The 20,848-nt window shown below is 46.8% G+C and overlaps 1 protein-coding gene across 1 annotated transcript; it reads left to right on the forward strand.

The window, feature by feature from the left end:
- The first annotated feature begins 603 nt into the window (after positions 1 to 603).
- HAUS1 (HAUS augmin like complex subunit 1) lies at positions 604 to 15,251 on the forward strand. The gene is made up of 9 exons (XM_040984970.1): positions 604 to 697; positions 1,217 to 1,391; positions 7,369 to 7,504; positions 8,377 to 8,511; positions 11,547 to 11,670; positions 12,062 to 12,127; positions 13,524 to 13,595; positions 13,822 to 13,869; positions 15,008 to 15,251. Exons 1-9 carry the CDS (start codon positions 668 to 670, stop codon positions 15,056 to 15,058), a joined length of 837 nt encoding a protein of 278 aa, XP_040840904.1. The 5' UTR covers positions 604 to 667; the 3' UTR covers positions 15,059 to 15,251.
- The last annotated feature ends 5,597 nt before the right edge of the window (positions 15,252 to 20,848 follow it).

Genomic DNA, 20,848 nt, shown 5'->3' on the forward strand with positions numbered 1-20,848 from the left:
ACAGTAACTATATTTTTTGCCATAACAGCTTCAGCTCATACTCCCATCACCTCCATTAATTTGTATGATTCTTATCAAGCCATTTCCCACAAGGCATGCTGCATGTCTGGGCCAGATTCCAGGGCAATGGCAGGCACACAGTAAGGTGTCCAGAAACAGCATGGGCTTGATTGCACTCCTGTGTGTAGTTAAAGGCCCACTCACCAAGAGCTTATCAGCAACATTAACTCTAAAGCTCACATCGGTTGCACATAGGGGCAACAATGTCTCAATAGATTACAGAATTCTTAGTGGGGTGGTTGAGTGTCCATGCAAAAGGGAGTGCTGGAGGAGACATCTGCCAGGCCTTGCCATGCAGCGGAGCTGTTCTCTTCACACCTTGGTGTCATCCACACCCACTGCACGGACCCCAGGAGCTAACCAATACCCCAGATTTCAAGTTCTTTTTTCCTTAAAGATACGTGACTCAAGCTAGAAATAAAAATAAACCACAGGCAGCTTTACTTCTCATTCCTTAAGATGATACTGTGGAGTCCAGATGGCTGCGAGGAGGCAAAACGGGACCACAACTCCCAGAAAGCCCCGGGCGGCGAGGGGCCGGGCCAACGGCGCGTAGGCGGGGCCGCTTCCTCCAGGAGTTCCGCGCGAAGTGGCGGGAGCGACGGCTATGGAGGCGCGGGAGACGAAGGAGGCGCAGGTGATGGGCGGGAGGAGGCTCTTGCGGCTCCCGGAAAACCGCGTCTGGGACTTGCTGCTGCTGTCGACGCGTCCCCCGAGCGCAGCCGCGGCGGCTTTCTTCTCTGTCCCCTTCCCGCTACGCCCATCTTTGGTGCTGCCTTTCACCATCGGTGATTCCCGTGTCTTGGGGACCCTCCCCCCAAAAGGAGTTTCTCTTTCTTCCCCGGACTCTCTCGGCTGGAGATCGCGGACTTGGGGAGCTTTTGAGCAGCCGCAGTCACGAAATCCCTTGGAGCTGACTGGAGTGGGACTTGAGCCCCGAAACCCACCTGTCAGACTCAGGTAGCGCGTCACTGCTGTGCGCTGCTAGGATTCTCACACCTGCGCTTATATCCTGACGTGTGATGTCTACCTGAAGACGAATTAGGATGTGATGTAGGACGCCACAGCAGGCATGGCATGTAGTTTGTGCTGGATTACTTTATGAAACCCTGCGTACCAAAATAATAATGATATTTCTCTTCCTTTTTGCGGTTAGATTGCTGCGTGGTTGAAAAAAATATTTGGAGATCATCCCATTCCACAGTATGAGGTGAACCCACGGACCACAGAGGTTTTGTATCACCTTGCAGAACGCAACAGGGTCCGCGACAGAGATGTCCAGCTGGTAACGGAAGACTTGAAACAGAAAGCGAGCGAGTATGAGTCGGAAGGTAAGGTGGGGTCCTGAGCTCATGGCATGGCGTAACAAATAGAGGCTCTCCCCTTTGCAGCCCTCGGAGGTGCCGGGCCTGTTGCAGAGGACTTACTGTGTTACCTGGATACGTTTCTATTCAATAATGCTCATAGCGTTACTGTGTTGATACTCATGGAATAAAAGAAAAATAGCCTAAGACTTGTGAAAAAGCCTGAACTTATCAGGTTGACAGGGAAGACACCTGATGGCTCTTTTTTTTTTTTTATTGTTGTTAACATTGTATTATATGATACAGTTTTATAGGCACTGGGGATTCCCCCCACCCCTCCCATACCCCTCCCCACATGGTGGATTCCTCCACCTTGTTGCATAACCACAGTTCAAGTTCAGTTGAGATTCGTTCCTTGCAAACACATATCTAGCATAAAGTCCAGCGTCTTATTGTCCAGATAAGTTCAGTGGCCTCTTGGGGAGACCTTCTCTAGTCTGAAGATAGGGCTAACAGAGTAAAGATCCGGTCAGTTAAAAGCCCAACAAGGCCTCAGTATCAATATACAACATTATGGAATTAATTGACATAGTATTGGGTAAACAATATGTTAAAAATAATGCAAGTTCCATTCTTCGAAACATCTGGGTTGAGACAGTGTCAATGACAGGTTCAAAAAATAACACCTGATGGCTCTTTACTTAGAGGTTTCTTTAATCTGTCTCCTGTCCCATGCTTAGGGCCCGGCAAGCCAACAAGGCGCTGGCCGTGGCAGCCCTGAAGTAGGGCACTTGAACTAATTACTACTGTGTCTCAGGGGTTGCTTTTGTTTTCTCCTGGGATTACTTAACTTGAAAAAGTGTTTTCAACACACCTAGTGTTTTTATAACGAAAGCCACAAAAGTGAACATTGGCCAAGGTCTTAGAAGAGTGCCCCAAAGATAGAGCATATAACATCCACATTTTGCTCTATTTTTAACCCAGTAAGTGGTATTTGTCACATATAATATTTTGAGTACAGTGCAATTAATATTTAATTCTATTATAGTATTGTATATGTGCTTTTTTCCAGTTTTTTTTTCTCTCCTTCCTCCCATTTTCTCACTAAAATTGACAGTAAAATTGCCTGTCTTGGTGTAATCTTAATACACAGTATCGGGAGCTGCCCCTAGAGCCAGTTGCGTAACAGCTTCGTCCATCATCCCAAAACTCCCCACATGCTACTCCTTCATTATCATGTTTGCAGCTGTTTTATTTCTAAGTGACTTTACTTTTGTAGTTACTAAAAATAGTACAGAGAAATGAACTTTAGGGCCTGGCGCTGTGGCCTAGCGGCTAAAGTCCTCGCCTTGAATGTGCTGGGATCCCATATGGGCACCGGTTCTAGTCCTGGCAGCCCTGCTTCCCATCCAGCTCCCTGCTCGTGGCCTGGGAAGGCAGTTGAGGACGGCCCAAAGCCTTGGGACCCTGCACCCACGTGGGAGACCTGGAAGAGGATCTGGGCTCCTGGCTTCGGATCGGTGCAGCACCAGCCGTTGCAGTCACTTGGGTCATTGGATGGAAGATCTTCTTCTCTGTCTCTCCTCCTCTCTGTATATATCTGACTTTGCAGTAAAAGGAAAAAAAAAAAAGAAATGAACTTTAGGTCCAGAACAATCTCATGCTTAAGATTTTTTTCTTTTTTCTTTCTTCCCTGCTCCATTCCTTTCTTATTTGGGAGGCAAAGAGACAGATCTTCCATCTGCTGTCTCACACTCCACGTGCCAGCAACAGCTAGTGCTGAGCCAGGATGAAGTCAGGGCCTTGGAACCTCACCAGTATCTCCCATGAGGGAGGTAGCCAAGCCACTGCCTCCAAGGGTGTGCGTGAGCAGTTCGCTGGAATTGGAGGCAGAGGTAGTATTTGAACTCACAACTGCAGAACGGATGTGGGTTGGGCCATCACCATGGCACCATTAGTTAATCCTCTCCCTGCAAGAGTGACATCCCATAGGGGCACCTATTTGTGTCCTGGCTGCTCCACTTCCCATCCAGCTCCCTGCTTATAGTCTGGGAAAGCAATAGAGGATGCACCCACGTGGGAGACCCAGAAGAGGCTCCTGTCTCCTGACTTCGTATCCACACAGCTACGGGGGCTGCAAACATTTGGAGAGTAAACCAGTGGATGAAAGATCTTTCTGTCTCTTCTCTAAAATCTTCTTACAGTAAAGATAAATAAATCTTAAAAAAAATGAATGGGATATGAATTACTAAACCACTGTGCCAAAAGCCTTCCCCTGGAGGACTCTAGAAGTATCTTTTAGATTAGTTAATCATACTGTTGTTCTGTCTTGTTTCCACATTGATCTTCTGCCCAGTTTTCATTATTGAAAGTGAGATATTAAAGTCTCCAACTATTGTTGAACTCTGCTTTTCCATTTATTTTGTCAGTTTTTGTTTCATATAGTTTCTCTATATTGGTACATATATATATGTGTGTGTGTGTGTTTTAATGATTTATTTATCTTTATTGGAAAGTCAGATTTACAGAGAGGAGATACAAAAGATCTTCTATCTGCTGGTTCACTCCATAAGTGGCTACAACAGCTGTCCTAGGCCAGGAGCCAGGAACTTCTTCTGGGTCTCCCACACTGGTGCAGGATCCCAAGGCCTGTTTCCCAGGCCACACACAGGGAGCTGGATGCGAAGTGGGGCTGCTGGGATTAGAACCGACGGCCGTATAGGATCCCAGTATGTGCAAGGCAAGGACATTAGCCGCTAAGCCACCTTGCTGGGTGCAGGCTGTTTTTTTCTTCTTTTTTTTTTAATAACAACTTTTTGTTGTTGTTGGAAAGGCGGATATACAGAAAGGAGAGACAGAAAGATCTTCTGTTCACTGGTTCACTCCCCAGGTGGTCACAATGGTTGGAGCTAAGCTAATCCGACAGGAGCTTTTTTGTGTCTCCTATGCGGGTGCAGAGTCCCAAGGCTTTGGGCTATCCTTTACTGCTTTCCCAGGACACAAGCTGGGTGGAAACTGGAACTGCTGAGATACGAACTGGTGCCTATATTCAATCCTGGCAGATGCAAGGTGAGGATTTAACCACTAGGCTGTTGCACTGGGTCCTGGACTGCTTTTATCCACTGAGATTTACTGCTGTTATAGCTATAGTTGCACTTGCATGACATCTGACTTCTCCTTTTCTGTGTCTGCTGACTGGTTTTTCTCTGTTCTTTTTTTCTACTTTGTTTAGCATTAAATCACAGATGGAGGGCCCAGCGTGAGAACCTAATGGCTAAATCCTCACTTTACGTGTGCTAAGATCCCATGTAGGCTCTGGTTCATGGCTGCTCTGCTTCCTATCCAGCTCCCTGCTCGTGTCCTGGGAGGGCAGTAGATGGTGGCCCATTGCCTTGGGACCCTATATCAGTGTGGGAGACCTGGGGGAGGTTTTGGCTCTTGACTTCAGATCTGCTTGGCTCTGGCCATTAGAAGCACTTGCAGAGTGAATTAGTGCATGGAGGGTCTTTTTATCTGCTTTTCTCTGTATATCTGCATTCCCAATAAAAATAAATATTTAATTAATTAAGTCACAGATGGAGAATGTCTGGCCTACAGGCCATCTGAGGCCAGCAGAATCATTTGGTCTGGTCCTGCCAAGGCATCTGCAGGCAGATTTCAAATTCAGTGAATCTGTAACAGGCTAATTTTTAAGTCAGTTATTTTGTGTGGCCTGTAAATGATATTGTAAATATTCAAACTGGGGGGAGGCTGGTGCGGTGGATTTCAGGATAACCCTCTACCTGTGGCACTACTGGATCCATCGTGGAAGCTAGTTCTGGACCTGGCTGCTCTACCTCTAATCCAGCTCTCTGCTAGGCCTGGGAAAACAGTGCAAGTCTTGGGCTCCTGACTCCCAGCTTCAGACTAGCTCAGCTTTGGACATTCCTGCCATTGTGGAATGAACCAGCAGGTGGAAGAGCTCTTTTGCTCTGTGTCTCTTCCTCTAACTCTTTCAAGTAAAAATAAATCCTTATGGGCCCGGCGTGGTGGCACAGTGGTTAAGGTCCTCACCTTGCACGCCCGGGATCCCATATAGGCACCGGTTCTAATCCTGGCAGCCCCGCTTCCCTTCCAGCTCCCTGCCTGTGGCCCGGGAAAGCAGTCGAGGACGGCCCAAAGCCTTGGGAACCTGCACCCGTGTGGGAGACCCGGAAGAGGCTCCTGGCTTCGGATCGGCATAGTATCGGCCCGTTGCACTCACTTGGGGAGTGAATCATTGGACGGAAGATCTTCCTCTCTGTCTCTCCTCTCTGTATATCCGCCTTTCCAATAAAAAATAAATAAAATAAATCTTGAAAAAAATGATGGCAATCAATAACCTTGACAGAAGAAAGATTCCGTACGCCTGCATTAAGTAAATATTTTCTGATTAGCATTCTAATTTCTGCAGTGTTTTTTTTTTTTAAGATTTTTAAAAATTTTTATTGGAAAGTGAGATATACAAAGAGGAGGAGAGACAGAGAGAAAGATCTCCCGTCTACTGATTCACTCCCCAAGAGGCCGCAACAGCCAGAGCTGAGCTGATCCGAAAATCCAGGAGCTTCTTCTGGGTCTCCCATGCGGGTGCAGGGTCCCAAAGCTCTGGGACTGCCTTTCCATGCCACAAGCAGAGAGCTGGATGGGAAGTGAGGTCGCTGGGTTTAGAACTGGTGCCCATATGAGATCCCAATGCAAGGACCTTAGCCACTAGGTTACCACGCTGGGCCCATGTTTTCATTCCTTTTTGATGTTTTTTGAGTGTTTGCTCTAAGGGTTACCATTTGTATTTTATTAGAACCAGCTGTAGATTTGTACTAGCTTAATTCTAGTCAGTAGAGAAACAGTACTGCTCTACAGTCAGCTGTATCCTCCTTTCCCCTTTTGTGGTGTTATAGTTACACATGTTATATCATGTTACAGACTGGACAGTGCGTTGTCGTAACTGTTGCTCACCATGAGTTATCATTTCTTTAGCCCAGAACACCCTTATAGGACCCTACGCATTTATAACCTTTGTGGTGCTGTCAGCGTCTTTCTATGGCTCAAAAATACATTCTATGCAGCTATCATACAACTGTGTTCAATTTTTCCTCACATTTGTTTTTAAAGTCAATTAGTAAAAGAGAAAGAAAAATAGTTGCTGATACTCGAGTGTTTTGTGTGCATTCAAAATACCAGTTGGCATCACTTGCTTTCAGCCTAAAGAACTTCCTTTAGTATTTCTTGTAAGGTGATTTCTCAGCAGATTGTCTCAGTTTTTGTCTGTTCAGCATCCTTTATTCTGCTTTCTGTTCTATATTTTTATTTTAATTATTTTCAACTGTTTCAATGGCAATGACAGAGGAAGAGAGACAGTGACCCTCCCCACTGTCTGCAGTTCACTCTGCAAATACCCACAACAGCCAAGGTTGGGCCAGCAGTGCAGGCTCCAGCTGGGTCTCTTGTGTAGGTGTTGGGCCCCCAGCCACCTGCTCCTTCCCAGGGTACATTAACAGAGAATTGGATGGGAAACTCTTAGGTCCCAACTTGGGAGGCTCAAATCCCATATTGGAGTGCCGGAAAGCAGCAGGAAGATGGATGGCTCAAGCACTTGGAAATCTGCTGCTACCTACGTAAGAGAACCAGATAGAGTTCCTGGCCTAGCCCCAATCAATACAACCATGTGGGGAGTTAACCAGAGGATGGGAAACCTCTTTCAGTATGTCAGTATGTCTTTTAAATAGATAAAAAGTTTTTAAATTAAAAAAATGATGACTTAGGAATGTGATATTTATTTTTGGAATGATGAAATATTCTAAAATGGATTGTGTTGCTAACTGTACGATTCTGAATATACTAATCACCACTGAACATATACTTCGGGTGGGTAGAATGCCAGGCAGTGAGTTCTAACTCAACACAGGTGTTAAAAGTTTGGAAAGAAGCCCTCCTGTCATTCCCCCAAAGAAAACATCTTAGCATGGAACTCTCTGTGTATTTGCAGCCAAGCATCTTCAAGACCTTCTCATGGAGAGCTTGAACTTCTCCCCTGCCAATCTCTCCAGCACAGGGTCCCGGTACCTGAACGCTTTGGTTGATAGTGCAATGGCTCTTGAAACAAAGGACACCTCCCTTACTAGGTAATTATTGTGACCATTGCGGTTTCTGTCGTAATACATGCTGTGATGCTATGAGATATTGCTGGAAGGACCTTGTTGCTTATCGGGCAAATCTTTATGAAGCAGCAACAATAAATGCCAAAGCATTGAGTTTTATTTAACCCTGTATCTTTGCTGGTAAGTACAATTAATAGAGTTAAATTTGGTATTGGTTAGATTTCAGTGTTTTCTTCCAGAACTAGGTTTATAAAGGTTGGTTCTTGTGTGTGCATTGGAAATGGATTAGGTATCACATTGTTCCCTGTAAATATCAAGGAAAGTGATAAGCTCAATGTTTCGATTGTCGCAGTCAATTCTGGTCCTGTGCCCACTGTACCGGGTAGAGGTGGCTTGGGATCTTTGCATGTGATATCCTTTACCTCCATGACATGATCTTCCAACAACTAAGAGGAACACCGGGCTACAGGAGGAATGGGTAAAAGAACTTCAGCAAACGAGTAAACGGCACAGCTGGGAGTCTAACCCTGACTGACTCCTGGGTGCGTACTGTTTATGACCGCATCTTAGGTAGAACCAGCGCTGTAACATACAGGGAACTGCACGGCTGTAACTTACAACTGCCGCTCTTACAGAGAGCTGCATGGATGTAACTTAGAACTGCCGCTCGTTCTGAGAACTACACAGCTGTAAGAACTAGCGCTCTAATTTACAGAGAGCCACACAGCTGTAAGTTAGAACTTGCGCTCTGCCCTTTCAAGGGTTGGGAACGGCGACAGGATCAAACAGCACGACCACATAAGAAGCCACACAAAGCTAAGATTTTTCCTGGGGGTGAGGACTAATTATAATCGTCTTCCTTTGTGCTCCTTATGTGACCAGTTTTCTTCTTGTAGTTTTATCCCCGCAGTGAATGATCTCACATCCGATCTTTTTCGAATGAAATCCAAAAATGAAGAAATTAAGCTTGAGTTGGAAAAACTTGAAAAAAATCTAACTGCTACTTTAGTATTAGAAAAATGCCTACGAGAGTAAGTACTTGAGTTGAAAGCAGTGACAAACTTTTATTATACAGGTAACAACAGGACATTGTCAGACTTAGTTTTGGCTATAGAAGTGATTTTTTTAAATGTTGGGACAAAGGATCCATAAATCATTCTTTTAGGTAGAAAATTACTTGAAGTGGGGATGATTGCATATGGACTTTCACTTTTTACTTCATCTAATTTCTTACCTCTTATTTATTTTTACATCCAGCATACACATTATGATACTCGAATGTATTTGATTTATTTTAGCTTGTAAGCTAGTATACCACTTCAAGTGCCATTATATTTGCTTTGTTCCATCTTGTTGTTATAACTGTGGTTTCCTTCCTCTGATGGCATGGACCTTCTTTAGGTCCTTGTTATTCCAGACATGAGAGTCTGGGGGTCAGGATTGTGTAGATACACAGGTAATTTGGTGGTATACAAATTTGCTCATAAATCTTGACAATAGGATGCTGAACTGTCTGCCATTGTCTGTACCAGCAATGTTAGGACACACTTAAAAAACAGAATGATGGACTTATGACTGTTTATAAAGTACTATGCTATTGTAATAATATGGAAAAAATAAGTTAGGGGGGAGGGGATAAGAGGGGTGGGCAGGGGAAATCCCAGAGCCTATGAATTGTACCATAAAATTCAAAATAAAATAGGATCCAGCACTGCAGCCTAGCGGCTAAAGTCCTCACCTTGAACGCACTGGGATCCCAGAGGATGCTGGTTCTATCCCAGCAGCCCCACTGCCCATTCAGCTCCCTGCTTGGGGCCTGGGAAGGCAGTTGAGGATGACCCAAAGTCTTGGGACCCTATACCCATTTGGGGTACCCAGAAGAGGCTTTGGGCTCCTGGCTTTGGATCATTTCAGCTCCAGCTGTTGTGGCCACTTGGGGAGTGAATCAGTGGACAGAAAATCTTCCTCTCTGTTTCTCCTCCTTTCTGTATATCTGACAGTCTAATAAAAATAAATTTTCTAAAAAAGTAAAAATAAAATAGAAGGAAAAATACCAAATTATTTCAGAAAATAGTACATCTGTACAAAGCAGTATGTAATATCATAGTTGGTGGAAAGACTTTAGGACCTCCTATTTCTTCAAAGATCCATTTCATTTTTCTTTTCTTTTTTTTTTAAGATTTATTTTTATTATTTTTTTTTTATTGGAAAGGCGAATATACAGAGAGGAGAGACAGGAAGATCTTCCGTCCCATGATTCACTCCCCAAGTGAGCGCAACGGCTGATACTATGCCGATCTGAAGCCAGGAGACTTTTCCGGGTCTCCCACGCGGGTGCAGGTTCCCAAAGCTTTGGGCTGTCCTCGACTGCTTTCCCAGGCCACAGGCAGGGAGCTGGAAGGGAAGTGGGGCTGCCGGGATAGAACTGGCGCCCATATGGGATCCCGGGCGTGCAAGGCGAGGACCTTAACCACTGCGCCACCGCGCCAGGCCCGTCATTTTTCTATTAGAAAGGCAGATACACAGAAAGAGACATAAAAAAATCCTCCGTCCACTGGGTCACCTCCCCAAGTCTCCACAAGGGTCGGAGCCAAGCTGTTCTGAAGCCAAGAGCCAGGAGCCCCTCTGGATTCCCCAAATGGGTGCAGGGCCCCAAGGTGTTGGGTCATCCTCCACTGACCTCCCAGACCACAAGCAGGGAGCTGGATGGGAAGTGGAGAAACCAGGACAGGGATCCCGGCAGGTGTAAGGCAAGGATCCAGCACCTTCTATTTCGAATAGGCTTTACGACTCTTATGAACTGCAGACTAACTTTTTCTGAGAATAGCTAGCCTGAGTTCATCTTTTTTTTCTTTTAAGATTTATTTATTTTTATTGCAAAGTCAGATATACAGAGAGGAGAGAGAGAGGAAGATCTTCTGTCCGATGATTCACTCTCCAAGTGACCGTAACGGCTGGTGCTGTGCCGATCTGAAACCAGGAGCCAGGAGCTCTTCCAGGTTTCCCGTGCAGTTGCAGGGTCCCAAGGCCTTGGGCCATCCTCGACTGCTTCCCCAGGCCACAGGCAGGGAGCTGGATGGGAAGTGGGGCCACCGGGATTAGAACCGGCGTCCATATGGGATCCTGGCATGTTCAAGGCGAGGACTTTAGCCACCAGGCCACAGCGCCGGGCTCAAGCCTGAGTTAATCTTTTTTTTTTTCTTTTAAAGATTTATTTTGTTTTTTTATTGGAAAGGCAGATATACAGAGAGGAGAGACAGAGAGGAAGATCTGTCCAATGATTCACTCTCCAAGCAGCCGCAACGGCTGGAGCTGAGCCAATCCAAAGCCAGGAGCCTCTTCCAGGTCTCCCCTGCAGGTGCAGGGTCCCAAAGTTTTGGGCTGTCCTCGACTGCTTTCCCGGGCCACAGGCAGGGAGCTGGATGGGAAGCAGGGCTGCAGGGATTAGAACCGGCGCCCATATGGGATCCCGGACGTGCAGGGTGAGGACCTTAACCACTGTGCCACCGCTCTAGGCCCGAGCCTGAGTTAATCTAAAAATTGCTGTGTATTCCTTGGGAAAATTCCAAGATAGCAGTTGACCTGGGAGAATACACAGTAGTCTAGGATATTAAATTCATGATAGAAAAATACAGGAGCTGTCACTATGGCACAGCTTGTTAACCCTCCGCCTGTGATACTGGCACCCTCTATGGCTCTTGTACCAGATATTTTACTTTCAGTCCAGCTCCTGTTCTTGATTTGGGAAAAACGGTGGAAGATGGCTCAAGTGTTTGGGCACTTGCCACTCATGAGGCAGATCCAGATAAAGTTCCTGGCCTCTGGCTTTGGCCTGAGCCAACCTGGACCATTGTAGCCATGAGGGGGCCAGGCCAGCAGGTGGAAGATCTGTTTGCCTTCCCCTCCTTCTCTCTCTGTAACTCTGACTTTCAGAAAATAATCTAGAAAGTAGATTATTTCTCTTGAGTAGTAAGCCAGAGATGAATTCAAAAAGCTGCAGAGGATCTTTCTCTGTCTCATTCACTGGAGAGGACAGGCTGATATTCTCATTTTGCTTTTTTAAAAGGGATCTGAAGAAGGCAGAACTGCATCTGTCTTTCGAAAGGGCCAAGGTTGACAGCCGTCTTCAGAACATGGACTTCCTGAAGGCCAAGTCAGAGGAGTTCCGACTTGGCATCAAAGCTGCGGAGGTGTGTCCCGGGGCCAGGATGTGCCGTCCTTGCTTTTCAGGCTCCTTTCCCACCTCGCTCTTCACAGCCAGGCTTCGGCAGTCGCTCCTTTTTACAAAGGAGAGGGGCTCAGGAGAAGACGGGTGACTGGTCGAGGTGACCCGGCCTCGTAGCTGCAGGTCCGGCATGGGGCTCCGAGGCCCAGGTCTCTAGGTGCGGGTTCCACCTTGTCATGAGGGTGTGAGTCTGGGAAGGGGCTGTGGGCAGCATCTCAGGGCGTAGAGGCATATGTCGGTTTGCATGTATGGTTTGTAGTTTCCATTCTTTCTGTTTCCTGATGAATGAAACGTTTTCACGATGGTCACCTTCAAAACAACCTTTCAGCTGGAGCTTCCTTTCTCGGTCATTGTAGGAGCAGCTGTCCACCCGAGGCATGGACGCTTCCCTGTCCCATCAGTCCCTAGTCGCGCTGTCGGAGGTGAGCGGTTCCCTGAGCCTGCGTTCTGTGGTCAGGGAATGGGGGAGTCATAGCTGTTTATTTAGCTCACGGTGCTGGAGCTGGGGAGTCTTCCATCGTGGGGGCATCTTGCTAAGTCACACCTTGTGAGGGATTCTTGCTGAGTTCTACATAACATGTTAGACAAGCAAGTGAACACACGTGAGACAGGTCATGTGGAACTCATTTTTATGTAAGAAACCCACCCCCGGGCCTGGCGCAGTATCCTAGCAGCTAAAGTCTTTGCCTTGCATATGCCGGGATAACATATGGGCACTGGTTCTAATCCCAGCGGCCACACTTCCCATCCAGCTCCCTGCATGTGGCCTAGGAAGGCAGCCGAAGAGGCCTTGGGACTCTGCACCCCTATGGGAGACCTGGAAGAGACTCCTGGCTCCTGGCTTCGGATCAGTGCAGCTCCTGCCATTGTGGCTATTTGCGGAGTTAATCAGCGGACAAAAGATCTTCCTCTTTCTCTTCCTCCTCTCTGTGTATACAACTTTACAATAAAATTAAATAAATTTAAAAAAAAAAAGGAAAGAAATCCACTCCCACCATAACAGCTTTCTTACATTCCGAATCCCCTTTTTTATTTCTTTTTCCATGAACATATATTTATTTAAAAGGAGCTTCTTCCAGACCTCGCACGTGGATGCAAGGGCCCAAAAACTTGGGCCATCATCTGCTGTGTTCCCAGGCCATAAGCGAGGACCTGAATCAGGAAATAGAGCATCCAAATGAGCTGGTGCCATTATGGGATACCAGTGCCACCGACAGAGGATTAGCTTGCTGTGCCACCGTGCCGGCCCCGGTCATTCCTGATCTGTGGGTGCAGCTTTACCATCTTAACCCTCTTGTATTTGCTGCCTCTGTTGGAGGCGAGTTTGTCCATTCATCTTTTTTCTTTTTTAAAGATTTATTTTATTTTTATTGGAAAGGCAGATATACAGAGAGGAGAGACAGAGAGGAAGATCTTCCGTCCCATGATTCACTCCCCAAGTGAGCGCAACGGCCAATGCTATGCCGATCTGAAGCCAGGATCCAGGAGCCTCTTCCGGGTCTCCCGCACGGGTGCAGGGTCCCAAAGCTTTGGGCTGTCCTCCACTGCTTTCCCAGGCCACAGGCAGGGAGCTGGAAGGGAAGCAGGGCTGCCAGGATTAGAACCGGCGCCCATATGGGATCCCGGGCGTGCAAGGCTAGGACCTTAACCACTTGTAATCGCGCCGGGCCCTGTCCATTCATCTTTGAAACTCTGTTTCACTCAGGTCGGGGTACCTGAATGCCACTCTTTCTCATGTGTTATTTCTGAGATGGGCAGGACGGGGTTGCATTGTGAAGGTCTCTATTTCTCTGTGATTTTGTGTTTTTCTATCTCCAGAAACTTGCAGAACTGAAACGGCAGACTGCACCTTTGAAGAAAAAATTAGAGTCCTATTTAGACTTAATGCCGGTAATTGTTACTTTTTTTTTTTTTAAGTCATTTCCTACAATCTTCCTTAAGGGGACTAAATGATCGTAAGCTGGTGAGTTTGTTTAAAAGCTGAGGGAATCGCAGTGTGGTGTGTTTGTTATTTCCTCTGTAAGGTTTCTTGCTTCTGCAAAGAATTGTAATCTCTTTTTTCCCTTTATTGTCTGATCGAGGCAGTGTAACCTTATCTTTTGTTTTATTTTAAAAGAATCCATCTCTTGCTCAAGTGAAAATTGAAGAAGCAAAGCGAGAATTAGTAAGTAGTTCTAGTATTTTTGTTTTTTGGTCAAAGAAATAAAAGGAATGCTGAAAGAGCTAAGGCCCTTTCCTTTTTTTTTTTTTTGTAGTTTTTTAAAATTGGAAAGTCATATATATGGAGAAGAGGAGAGACAGAGAAGAACTTCCATCCGATAATTCACTCCCCAACTGGCTGCAACAGCCAGAGCTGAGCTAATCTGAAACTAGGACCCAGGAGCCTCTTCTGGGTCTCCCACTTTGGTGCAGGGTTCCAAGGCTTTGGGCCGTCCTCCACTGCTTTCCCAGGCCACAAGCAGGGAGCTGGATGGGAAGTGGGACCATCAGGATCAAAACCGGTGCATGCAAGGTGACAACTTTTGCTGCTAGGCTACAGCGCCAGGCCTAAGTTATGCTACTGATCAGGCTTGTGCTTCAGGATGATTTTTCTATGACTAGAAGATAGGATGGATTTAGGAGTAAAAAAAAGTAAAACTGGCAGAAACGATTTGTCCTTGCTTGCAGATGTGAAGTACTGAGGACAACAGTGATGAGAAGTGTACTGCTTTGGATTAAAAATCAGAATTATCTCTTCATTACCCTGACTCATCATCTCAAAGCTCTCCCCCTCAGATATTTATTAGAATCCATGAAGTGTCTGAGCGTGCGGGTGAAGAGGGAGAGAGAGAGAATCAAAGTAAGGGGGTATCTGATTCTAAGAACTTACCCGAGGGCCAGCTCAGGCTAGTCCTCCGCCTGTGGCCCTGGCATCTCATATGGGCACCTATTCGAGTCCCAGCTGCTCCACTTGCTCTCTGCTAATGGTCTGGGATGGCAGCGGTGATGGCCCAGGGTCTACCGGGCCCTGTACCCATGTGGGAGACTCGGGAAGGTCCTGCCTAACCAGCTTCAGGCCGGCCCAGCACTCGCCCTTGTGCCCATCGGGGGCGTGAAGCAGCAGGTGGAGGATCTCTCCTTCTCTGTCTCTAACTCTGACTTTCAAATAAAATAAACCTTAAAAAATATAAAAGTATATTTGATATTGGCTGTGGTGTTGTAAAATATTTGTTTTAATGTTTTTCTTTTTGCTTCCCTTATTTAGATAGCATTAGAAGTTACAGTGTGTGTTCTAACCTCACGTGTGCGATTTCTTCCTTTAGGATGCCATAGAAGCTGAACTGACAAAGAAAGTAGACATGATGGAACTGTGACCAGAGCCAAGTTAACGTCCTTTCCCCTAACAAGTACTTCTGTAGGACTTAAAAGAGTTTGGTTTGCTCTTGGTATTCCTTAAAAATGTAATTTCTGTATTCTTAGATGATAATGTCAGTATCGTTAGAATGATTATTTCTGGCTGTATATTGTATTTTTGTGCCCATATTCATATTAAAAAGCGTTTGTGTTCTACTTGGTTATCTGTATGGCCTTGCTTACCTCTGGCCGTTGCAATCATTGGGGGGAGTGAACCAGCAGGTAGAAGATCTGCCTCTTCCTAACTGCCTTTGAAACAAATAAATCTTTAAGACAACAACAACAAGAATATGTTCACAAATCTAAGGCATGACAGTAAGTGTCAGTAAGCTGGTCTGGAATGCAAATAAGTACATTTTGACAAATATGCTATTTCTAGTTGTATGTAATTGTACAATTTTAAATTCATGGAGAGAGAATGGAGTGGCATTTTCTTATCTCACACCATATACAAAAACTAAATAAAGAGCCCAGTACAATGGCCTAGTGGCTGAGGTCAATGCTTTGTGTCCACCAATATCCCACATGGGCGCTGGTTCATGTCCTGGCTGCTCTGTTCCCCTGTCCAGCTCCCTGTGTGTGGCCTGAGAGAGCAATGGAGGACAGCCCAGGGCTTTAGGCTCCTGTACCCACAGAGGAGACCCAGGTTTCATATCAGTGCAACTCCAGCCATTGTGGCCACTTGGGGAGTGAATCAGTAGACAGAAGATCTTTCTCTCTGTATATCTGCCCTCCTTCTGTATTTCTGCCCTCTATATCTGTGTTTCCAATAAAAATAGATAAATATTTTTAAAAACTAAATAAAAATGTGCCAAAAACCAATACTTAGAAGCTAAAACAGGGCCCGGCTTGGTAGCCTAGAAGCTAAAGTCCTCATCTTGCATGCACAGGGATCCCATATATGCACTGGTTCTAATCCCAGCAGTAACTCTTCCCATCCAGCTCTTTGCTTGTGGCCTAGGAAAGCAGTCGAGGATGGCCCAAAGCCTTGGGACCCTGCACGCACATGGGAGACCCAGAAGAAACTCTGGCTCCTGGCTTTAGATAGCTCAGCCCCAGTCATTGCGATTACTTGAGGAGTAAAAGAGCGGATGGAAGATCTTAGTCTCTCCTTCTCTCTGTAGATCTGACTTTCCAATGAAAAAATAAACAAAATTTTTTTTTAAAAAAAAGCTAAAACAACAAATATTTAAGCAGAGGCAAATCTAAATGACCTTCAAATGACTTGGCACCAGCAGCACTAACAGCCAAAGGAAAAAATTGGCAAACTGAGCTTCATATAAATTAGAATCTTTGTGCTACAAAGACATCATCAAGAAAGTGACTAGACAACCCACAGTAGAAAGGAGTTGTGGGGCAGGCGTGGCGCCTTGGGTTAGCACTGGGTCTGCACTGGGTTAGCACTGGGTCTCTTTCTCCATGAGCACCACTTCCAGTCTTGGTTCCGTTTCTGATGCAGTTTTCTGTTAAATGTACCTGGGACAACAGTGGGAAATGACCCAAGTTCTTGGGACCCTGAACCTGGCTTTGTCCAGGAAATGTTTGCAAAACATGGTTTTTTTATTTAAAGATTTATTTTTGTTATCGAAAAGGCAGATTTACAGAGAGGAGAGACATAGAGAAAGATCTTCCATCTGTTGGTTCACTCTCCAAGTGGCTGAAGCTGATGCGAAACCTCTGGAGATCGGAGCCTCTTCCAGGGAAGGGAAGTGAAGTAGCCAGGACATGAATTGATGCCCATATGTGATCCTGGTGCATGCAAGGCAAGGACCCCGGCCACTAGGCTACCAGGCCGGGCCCACAAAACATATATTTAATTGAAGGATTTCTATCAAGATTTAGAAGATTCAGTGCCAGCATCCCATATTGGAACACTTGGTCCACATCCTGTCTCCACTGTTTCTTTTCTAGCTTCCTTGTAAATGCCCTCCCTGGAAGGCAGCAGATGGTGGCTTAAGTAGTTGAATCGCTTCCACTTCTATGGGAGACCCTAATTGGATTCCTGGCTCCTGGATTTGGCAGGAGCCCAAACACCTGGGCCATCCCTTGCTGTTTTTCATAGGCGATTAGCAGGGATCTAGATGGGAAGTGGAGCAGCTGGAACTCAAACTGCCAGCATCTCAGGCAGCAGCTTTACCTGCTGTGTCAAAATGCTGGCCCCAACCGTTGTGCTTTCCCTGTACCATTGCCTGTATGGTCAGGTCTGGAAAACTTTATTTTCTGGATCCTGCCAGAGCTGATCAGACTCCTGCACACTGCAGCCCTGGCCCTGCCAGCTCACCCTCCTGTGCTCCAGCATCTGCCCTGGGGGTAGAGGGAGCGCTGTCCACCCATCGCCTCTGTACTAAAATCAGACCTCAGACAGGAGCTCCGGTTACCAGCAGAATGGAATGAGCTCCTTGGGACAGCAGACAAAACTGGGCACTGAATCAGAAATCCAGGGTAGATGAAAAGATGTGCCTCCTGAAAGTGTGTCCGAAACTATTGTTAGGAGAGAATGAAGGCTTGTGGGCAGATGTCCTTGGAGCCTACTTCATTGCCTGGGAGTTGCTGCAGAAGCACGCGACAGACGGCTCGCCCTGAGGCGTGGCTGTGGCCCCGTGCCTGTGGTCCCATGCCTGTGCTGCTCTTGGGTTGGATGCAACACCAGCCAAAGGGGCCAATCTGGCAGCCTTAGTCCAGTCTGTGGTGTGTGATCGACCTTCTGCCCTCTGCACAGCTTCCTCTCGCATTGTCCACGGGATATTTTTAGGCACCTCTTGGCAGTGCCCAGCTTTCACCCTGTTGGTTTTTGTAAAGGTTTGGGCAGCAGCTGTGGGCTGACAGCTCACCTCCTGTTCTAAATCTTCAGGATGTAGGCTGTCTGCAACACACCCAGGCACTGAGCATACAACTGGTGCTCTCCGTCTCTCTCTCTCGGATTGTTTACATAGTAGAGAAGGATGTATGCCCATGTGGGCCACTGATTAGGGTGGGGAGGATTGAAGCATGGAGACGGTGGGTGGGACAAATGTTTCCATTTTTTTTTCTTCTTCTATATCTAGAGGAGGGGAGAGAAGGGAGGGGGCTTCTCTTTGCTAACAAATTACATCAGATGGGGATGGTCGTTTGAGATCCTTTTAGAGAACCTAGAGTGGTGTTACCTGAGTGGTTTTGATACTTTTGAGATGTTGCTGGCTTTGTTGCACCAGGGATAAAAAATCTTTCCAAGGTCTACTGGTTGACTAAGTCCACCTCAGCACATCCACAGACCCAAACACTTGCTGCAAAGCTTGGCCAGAGAATGGTTCAGCCTGTTCTGCTTTCCATCTCAGTATGAGGCACTTGACATCCTCTGCTTGCCTAGATGAACTGACTGTCATGTCCCCTGTGTGCATCTGGGCATGCTGTTCACTGCACAGACATCAGCAACTGAGGAGTGGCACCTGGGCATCTTTCTTCTGCCAGCACATAGGTGGCCTTGGTGGCCTGGGGCTCATGCTGGGGACCAGCAGAGTAGAGTGGACCTGGAAACTCCCACACAGGTTTGAGTCCCAGGTGAGTGGTAACAGGCCAAACTAAGTATAACCATGGAACTCTCCTATATTTATGGGTACTAGATTGGGAAAGGCCACGCTGTTCCAGGCTGTAGCACCCACAGGCATACCCACGAACTGGGAGTGGGGCAGGCTGGGTCACAACATCCACCAATAGACACAAAGGCTGAGACTGGGTCAGGAAGGGGGTGGACTGTGCCGGCTAAGGGCCTAGCATCCGCTGGCACACATGAGATCTGGGTCTAGAAGTGGGCCTGGTGAGGGAACTTTGAGAACTCCCTTGGTGGGCCATTGTTCCCACTGGTGAGCATGTAAGTCGGGGTGAGTGTTGGTCAGGCCAGCCAGGGTAGTGGACTGGGCAGGGCTGGGCCAAGCATTAGCACACTGGCATGTGTTGGAGCCAGGATGGAATGTGGGCCATACTAGGCTAGGTTATCATACCTACTGGTTTTCATCAAAGCCAGGTATGGGAGCAGGCTGGACAGGGCTAGTCTGCAGTACCCATCAGTGAGAGTTAGGAATGGGGGCTGACTGGGCTTTGCCAGACTTCGGCATTCAAAGGCAAAGGCCGAGGTGGTTGATGGACTATGCCAGGCTGAGTCAGAGCAACTACCAGCATGTGCAAGATCTGTAGTTAGGAGCAGGCCTGGTTGGGGAGTTAAGGTGGTATCCTAGCTGAGTTAAGATTCTTACTGGTGGGCCTGGCGTGGTGGCCTAGCATCTAAAGTCCTTCCCTTGAATGTGCCGGAATCCCATATGGGCACCCGTTCTAATCCCGGCAGTTCCACTTCCCATCCAGCTCCCTGCTTGTGGCCTGGGAAAGCAGTTGAAGAGACCCCAAAGCCTTGGGACCCTGCACCCACATGGGAGACCTGGAGGAAGTTCCTGGTCCTGGCTTTAGATTGGCACAGCACTGGCTGTTGCGGTCACTCGGAACGAATCATCGAATGGAAGATCTTCCTCTTTGTCTCTCCTCCTCTCTGTATATCTGACTTTGTAATAAAAATAAATCTTAAAAAAAAAGATTCTTACTGGTGAGAGCAAGAGCAGAAATGGGATGGCAATTTGAGCTGGACATGGCTGCAACAACGTTTGGCATGAGTATGGACTGGGTATGGGATGTGCCAGAATGGGCTAGGCTCTAGTACCTTCTGATGCTTGTAGGAGCCAGGGTAAGTGTAGGGCTTGCTGTGCTACGTCTTGCCACCTACTGAGCCACACAAAGGCTGGGTTTTGGGGTGGGCCAGGCAGAACTGTAGCACCCAACAGAAAGAGCCAGAATGCATGTGGGCCAATTGGGCAAGGCTATTGTACCGGCCAGGGCAGGAGGTGGGAAATATTTTTAATCCATGCACATGAGAGATCTTCAAAGAGTTCATGGAAAATGTGTATTGTGGGGAAAAAAAAAACTACACATGGATTTCAATTTTTTGTTGCATTAATAAACTCTTTAATTTTGTTTTCCAAGAATTGTTAAGTGCCCTCATACTTCAAAAGTCTCTTGACTTGTCTAGGTATATAATTATTTTTACCTGCAAACACTTAAAGTTGCTTCCTCCCGATTACCTTGGGCTCATGTGGCATCTTTTGTTTTTTAATATTTGATTTTATGTTTGTTGCTGCTTTGCCGCAGGAGGCGCCATCACACTGCTTGAAACTACCGCCTTCTTAATACACACCAGTTCCACCCAAACCTGATGCTAAGAGAAGACTAGCAAGAGAGGACTGGCAAGGCCGTGTCCCTAGGATGACGCTGGCCCCATTCAAAGTGGCTAAGAAAGCCCTAAGCTGCTGCGAGCATTCACTGTTTGTTCTAGCCCACGCCTGTCTCTAGAGCACTCACGAAAATGGTTTGCAGCTCGGACTCCTTTGAAGTGCATGTATCTGTGTAGGGCCTGTCTCCAGACTCCAGAGGCATTCCTTAGAGATGTCCTCATCATTGGGGGAGCATAGTGTGTCTTCCTATCTCTAGGGGAGGTAGAATCCTAACTTTGACCTTGGCTGACTCTCTGTACTTGTTGATTCCTCTGGCCTTCCAGAGCCCCGTCCTGACAACCCCCACCCCCGAAACATGCTCAGTCATCTTCTGCCAAACCAGAGTGGGACTTGGCCTGTTCCCCTCCTGTCGGTGTCACCGCTTTGACTGATGCCCAGTTGCAATTGTCTTTGCCGGTCACACCAGCATGATCACACAGGCAACAGGAAATGGCTGGC

The sequence above is a fragment of the Ochotona curzoniae genome, unplaced genomic scaffold, assembly GCF_017591425.1.
Source record: "Ochotona curzoniae isolate NIBS_2020 unplaced genomic scaffold, NIBS_Ocur_1.0 contig_43, whole genome shotgun sequence".
Taxonomy (NCBI): Eukaryota; Metazoa; Chordata; class Mammalia; order Lagomorpha; family Ochotonidae; genus Ochotona; species Ochotona curzoniae.

Excerpts from the sequence above, each read along its gene's own strand:
- HAUS1 (XM_040984970.1), top strand. The coding sequence starts at position 668 with ATGGAGGCGCGGGAGACGAAGGAGGCGCAG. Across the intron at positions 11,671-12,061 it reads TTGGCATCAAAGCTGCGGAG|GAGCAGCTGTCCACCCGAGG; the intron begins GTGTGTCCCGGG and ends CGGTCATTGTAG. Across the intron at positions 12,128-13,523 it reads CCCTAGTCGCGCTGTCGGAG|AAACTTGCAGAACTGAAACG; the intron begins GTGAGCGGTTCC and ends TTCTATCTCCAG.